General features: G+C 46.4%; 1 protein-coding gene across 1 annotated transcript; it reads right to left on the bottom strand.

The window, feature by feature from the left end:
* capza1b (capping actin protein of muscle Z-line subunit alpha 1b) lies at positions 1 to 5,292 on the bottom strand. Its single transcript, XM_028993634.1, has 10 exons — positions 5,208 to 5,292; positions 3,408 to 3,471; positions 2,575 to 2,626; positions 2,403 to 2,466; positions 2,102 to 2,308; positions 1,925 to 2,004; positions 1,638 to 1,716; positions 1,472 to 1,543; positions 1,202 to 1,264; positions 1 to 1,109 (listed from the first exon to the last, which is right to left on the bottom strand). The coding sequence occupies exons 1-10, from the start codon at positions 5,244 to 5,246 to the stop codon at positions 969 to 971; spliced, it is 861 nt and encodes a 286-aa protein (XP_028849467.1). The 5' UTR covers positions 5,247 to 5,292; the 3' UTR covers positions 1 to 968.
* Between the last annotated feature and the right edge of the window lie 350 nt (positions 5,293 to 5,642).

Here is a 5,642-nt window from a genome sequence, read left to right on the forward strand (position 1 = left end):
TTGGTGCCAATCCTTTATTCCCTCATCGTAATTGTTGAAGTTCCTGCACATTCTAAAATTAACCGGTCAGCAACACAAGCAAGTTACAGGGCAGGAGAGAAAAATACATTTAAATATATATATTTAAAAAAAAATAAAAGTGATTCACCCCAGGGTGAGTTGAACTGACCCAGAATCCGTGGCCAGTGCTGTGTAACCAAACACTGTTCTGAGTGGAGGTGACGTGCATAGATGACCCTGATCGTGATGTGGCCAGTGCACATCAGTGGGGCAGGCCAGTGCCAACAGTGCTGCAACGATGCGCTCGGTCAAGTAGCTGCATAGGAAAATGTAAACCTACAGGCGTATTTCACCCCCCTAATTTTACTCTTCCTATTGTAGTTATAAGCAAGTGTGTTAAATCTTATTTAATTCATTTGTGAGAAGGAAAAAAATAAATAAAATTTAGGGTTGCTGACAGGTTTCCTGTGTTTGGGTGTGAGTCACAGTTACAAGTCCTACAAGAGAGATTAAGAAAACAAGGAAGAAAACTGCAAGTCCAAAAAAGAAAGAAGAAAGGAACACAATGCAAGATCTGAGTCAAGAGTTCCACTGTTACAGCAACTCCCTCCCAGCTGCCTCAACAAGAGCAGACATGGTTGTCTCTCTCTCAAACACACACACACACACACACACACACACAAAAGGTGTGTTTACAGTGAAGTATTCTGACATTTTGTAAGAACACAAAATGAACAAAGATCCATTCCTTCTCTGGTTGCCAACAGAGGCTCCTCCAACAAGCAAATGGTACCACATTTGGGTTTTCTTCCCCCCTTGATTTTTTTATTTTGATTTTATCCCCATATACAGAATTGTTCAGAGTCGTCTGACCCCCCCCCTCCAAAAAAAGCTACACCTCTGCCCACTTATATATATATTTGTCCTTGCATGGCCTGGGAGAGGAGCAGAGATGTGAAGCTGGGCTTTCAGGCGTTCTGCATCTCCTTTCCGATCTTGTAGCTGAGGATTTTGTTCCAGTCGATCTTGGTGCGGGTGACGGGCAGCTGTCTGCGCAAGGCTTTGAAGGTGGTGTCAGACATGGTCTGGTAGTTTTCACTGATGGCCGTCTGCGGGTCGGGGGACAGTAAAAGAGAGACTGAAATGCAGTCGGTAGCATATTATAAAGAAAAATATATTGAATATACATCAACCCCCTTACCTGGTAATCATTTTCTGCATTTTCAATAATTTTTACAAACTCCTTGGCAGTCATATTTTCATCCTGTGGACGAGAACACAGACTCGTTTCACACACTTGACTTCCTTACCTGGATGTGTAACTGAGAGCCGAGCACTGAGAGAGCATGGCTATTTAAAGACACTAAGTCAACCACAGTGTGCCATCAAGCTGCTGGATCACTTTAGACTTGTGACTTTAGCCAGCTCCACATGCCAAACCCTGGCCTCTGATTGGCTGGTAATCACTTACAGTCACTATGATGGACTCTTCCACCTCCTTGTGACTGACAAGCTGCACGTTTCCGTCCTCGTAGTAGTGCACCTAAAACACAAGGGTTCAGTTCTCACCACTTAATGCTCAATGGCGGGAGGGAGCGCGTCAACATTTTCCTGTTCAGGCAGTGAGAACAACCCACCTGGATTTTCAGTACACCAACAACCTGAGCAGACGATTGGCTGACTGTGAACTTCCACTCGGACCTGCAGCGGCCATTCCTGCACAGAGAATATTAGTCAGTCTAATCTGTGTAGCTTCTGGTCACTATTCCTGCATGAAAATGGTGCATGTGTTGGCATGAAAACGTGGAGCACCAGTTACCCACAAAACAAACTGTGGTTTGGCATGGAGCAGCAGTGATTAGTCAATGAAATTCAAGAGCATAAGTCTCTGGATGGAGCCGGACAGAAGCAACATAACGCTCACCAGAAGTTCTTCGGCTGAAACTGGTGCCCCTCGATACACGCAATGATGGTCTGTTGGCCATCGACTGTCTTCCCGTAAACCTGTCCAAAAGCAAAATAGAGAGAGATGCAGTCTGCACAAAAAAAATTATAATAATCCTTATGCATGAACTAGGCTCGGCCTGAATGAAACCCGTACCGTACAGACTCCGCTGGGGTAATGCTCCTTGACGTAAGCACCAAGCGCCGCGTCGCAGGCGTCTCTCCATGGCCGGAGGGCCCCCTCGCCCTCGTAGGGCTGGGGGTCGCTGGCCTCTTTCCTCAGATGGTCGAAGCGGAACGACACGCGGCTGCGCGGGTCGAAGAACCGGCCCTGTCCCAGGTCGCCATGCTCGGTGATGAGCACCTGAGGGGAAGCTGCGTGAACATCTCGACTCTACGCTGCAATGAACTGAACATGCAGACTCTTCTATCATGAGAGGTTCACTGCCAGCCCATACCATTTCATCTGAGCCCGGGAGCTTGGTTGGAGTGAACTGATCCATGTTGTACTGGGCAAAGGCACTGAGGGGAGGAGCAAAACAAGATCCCACGAGAAACGCAATTACACACAAAAATACAGAGGTTTACAAGGGGGGTGTAAAGACGTGTGTGTGCGCGTGCATTACGTACTGTGCCGCCCCCTCACGAAGAAGATTGTCATTGTTGAGAAGCAGTCGCACATCTACAGAAAAAAATTAATTAACAAAATATCAGATCATACAATCTCGATCGATGACTGTGATTAAATTCAGCTTTATAGCTTGTACAGACACTTGACAGAAGCACAAACATGACGGGATGAGAGAGACCGAACGTGTGTGTGTGTGTGTGTGTGTGTGTGTGTGTGTGTGTGTGTGTGTGTGTGGATCACTGCATGTCAAGAAAGCCAATCAGATTTCAGAAATCCGAACTCGTATCGGTTCAGTGGAACATCATGGCAGAAGGAATGTGGCCCAAAAAATGTAAATATAGAACATTTCACCTCAGACTACAGGTTTCGCAAGTTTTCGCAGGTCGGGATGTCTGAGGGGCTAGAAGATGGAAGCAACGCACGCAGCATCACATGCAAGGCAAGTGCGATAAAAATGTATCATCCAATTGTTTTATATAGGAAAATATATAGTCATTGATTGGTTTGCCATTCCGACCAGCACTTTGCCTGCAATTGATCCCTTTGTGCAGAGATGAAAATATGGCTTTTGTTAATTACATTTATCTGACGCCCTTATCCACAGCGACCTCAACCAGTAGTTACAGGAACAGCCCCCCCCTGGAGACACTCTGGGTTAATTGTCTCTCTCAGGGACACAATGGTAGTATGTGGGGTTTGAACCTGGGACTTTGTGTTTCAAATGCCAGTGTGTTACCCACTAGGCTATTGCCAATGACAAATACCCTGTGATTCCTTCAGTTGATTTCTGTAAAATACCTCTTAACAAAACTCCGAATTGCTTAAAACCTACCATTAAAGACTTCATTAAACTCGCCGGGAGGGGCATGGGTCACGAAGTTCGCTGCTATGCGGACCTGCAGGAGAAATAAAAAAAACGGCATTTTAGGTATGTTCCACCTTCCTGGTGTGGAATCGTATTTGTTCATGAACTTTACTTTCTAACTCACTATTGTGCCTATTTGACTTTGACTATTTTGCTGTTCAAGATACCTTTAACCGAATGTAGTACCCATCTAACTCTGCAATAAAAGTCTTGGAATGACTGTGTCAGGAACGTTTCCCATTAGGTCAAGAAGATAACACTGTACATTCACATTAAATGCATATAATAATTCTAACGAATGCCGGCGATCCTTTGTTTCTTAATAACAGACACCCAAGGCGGGTGGTGGGCGCCTCTGCGGGACGCCGTCTGAGCCGGCTGCAGGTGCAGTCTCACGTGGGCAGCACACACGTCGTCCCGGACAGGAGGGAGAGCGTGCTGCTGTTTAACACATGATCCAGCCCTGAGGCATGAGGCGGCGACACCGTGCATCGGGTTACCGCGCCGGGGCTGCTGTAACGCAGAGTTCGCCGCTCCCGGAGGCAACCTGCCGAGGGGACCCGTGGGTGTCTTGCCGAGGTTCTGGTATAACTTGCTCAGCAGACAAAGCACGAGTTGCTTGCTGAGTAAACAAAAGGGCAAAACCCTTATTCTCCGACTAAGCCACGATCCAAGAAAAAAAAAAAAAAAAAAAAATATTTCAACACGGAAGTATTGTGAAGCTCGGACTCGTCTAAAGAACCAACCCTCGCCTGGCTACCGCATGGTTACAAAAGGGCTGGTGATACGAGACAAGATCCGGTATTGCCGGTCTGGGATTGAATAGGGTTCAGCAGTGGGGGAAGCCGACCGGACCTTTTAAAGACCGTTCGGTCCAATTAAACCTTGCTTCAGCTCAACCACGAATAAATAATCAGTAAATGGGTTTGCTTTTTTGGACATAACTTGCGCCAATCCATTCATTTATTTATTTAGCCGAGGGCGTGCGGTATGTAGTTTAACTCACACATTTTCCCAAGAAGGTAATAAACGTTTTCAGATATATATTAATCAAACCTTCTGAACCTGCTTAAACACACATTCCAAATTCCGGGGGAAAAAAAAAAAAAAACACCCCATTTCCCAAACAGGAAGTAAACTTTGTCAAAGTCAGTCATTTCAAATTTAACGACTTGACACGGACGGGATATTACAATTTAAAAAAAGGTGTAAAAAGGTCTGTGTGGATTATTTCCAGTTCGCTGCCCCGACGGGGGCTATAAGCTGCCAACTACCCGACAGGTACATTTTATCATCAGGAAAGAGGTTTATTAAGCGTGCGTCAATATTTCAATATATGTATTTGATGTTTTTTTTTATTTTTAGGAAGGTCCCGTTCCCTACTTTGTTAGCCTCTATTTGGACATTAACGCATTAATGACACGGCTTGTCAGCAACGCTGGCTAAATAACAACGAGAGGACGGTGCTCGTTCAGCCGGATCAAGGCTGAAGTGTTCGCGTTTAACGTAATAAGGAGCCGAGGGGCCTCGCCGTAATGTCCGCCGACGGGACTCCCGTCAGCGCTGTTGTGGACCAGCGTTTAGCCGCCAGGGAGCGGGGCAGCTAATGCTAGCCTGTTAGCATCGCTAGCGCGCTGCGCTCGCCTGGCCCCGAAATACACTTCCGGCGATGGGCAGGAGGAAAATGACGAATTGAGTCGTTCGGGCGAGGGCAGAAAGACAAAGACCGAAGGAAAGATGGACATAATTAAGACTAAAAGAGTTTACCTTCTCCTCTTCGGAGAGGGGTTCCTCAATATCGGTCATCGTAGCTCCGTCGGGACCAGCCTCGCTCCGCAGTGCATCATGGGAGCAGCCCTGTCACGACTATGACCATAATAGGGCAGAAGAAGCTGATTGGTCCAGACGCGACGACCGGATTCCTCATTACTGTCCTTTATGGGTGAGAATAAATGACACAGTTACCCAGTTACCTCGCAGAATATAAAGCTGATTGTAATGGTTGTACATGATATCAGCAGGTTAATCTGGTACAGGAAATAGGAGGAATTTACCGATGTTGTTGCGTTGTTGCACGTCCCGTTAAACGAAAGGCTCTTTATAATGACATTTACAGCATTTATCAGACGCCCCCTTATCCAGAGCGACTTACAATCAGTAGTTACAGGGACAGTCCGCCCCTGGAGCAACTTAGGGTTAAGT

The sequence above is a fragment of the Denticeps clupeoides genome, chromosome 10 (assembly GCF_900700375.1).
Source record: "Denticeps clupeoides chromosome 10, fDenClu1.1, whole genome shotgun sequence".
Lineage (NCBI taxonomy): Eukaryota > Metazoa > Chordata > Actinopteri > Clupeiformes > Denticipitidae > Denticeps > Denticeps clupeoides.

Coding starts and splice junctions, on each gene's coding strand:
- capza1b (XM_028993634.1), bottom strand. CDS start 5,246: ATGACCGATATTGAGGAACCCCTCTCCGAAGAGGAGAAG. Junction 3,472..5,207: donor CCCTCTCCGAAGAGGAGAAG/GTAAACTCTTTT, acceptor TTTCTCCTGCAG/GTCCGCATAGCAGCGAACTT. Junction 1,265..1,471: donor AAGAGTCCATCATAGTGACT/GTAAGTGATTAC, acceptor TCTCGTCCACAG/GATGAAAATATGACTGCCAA.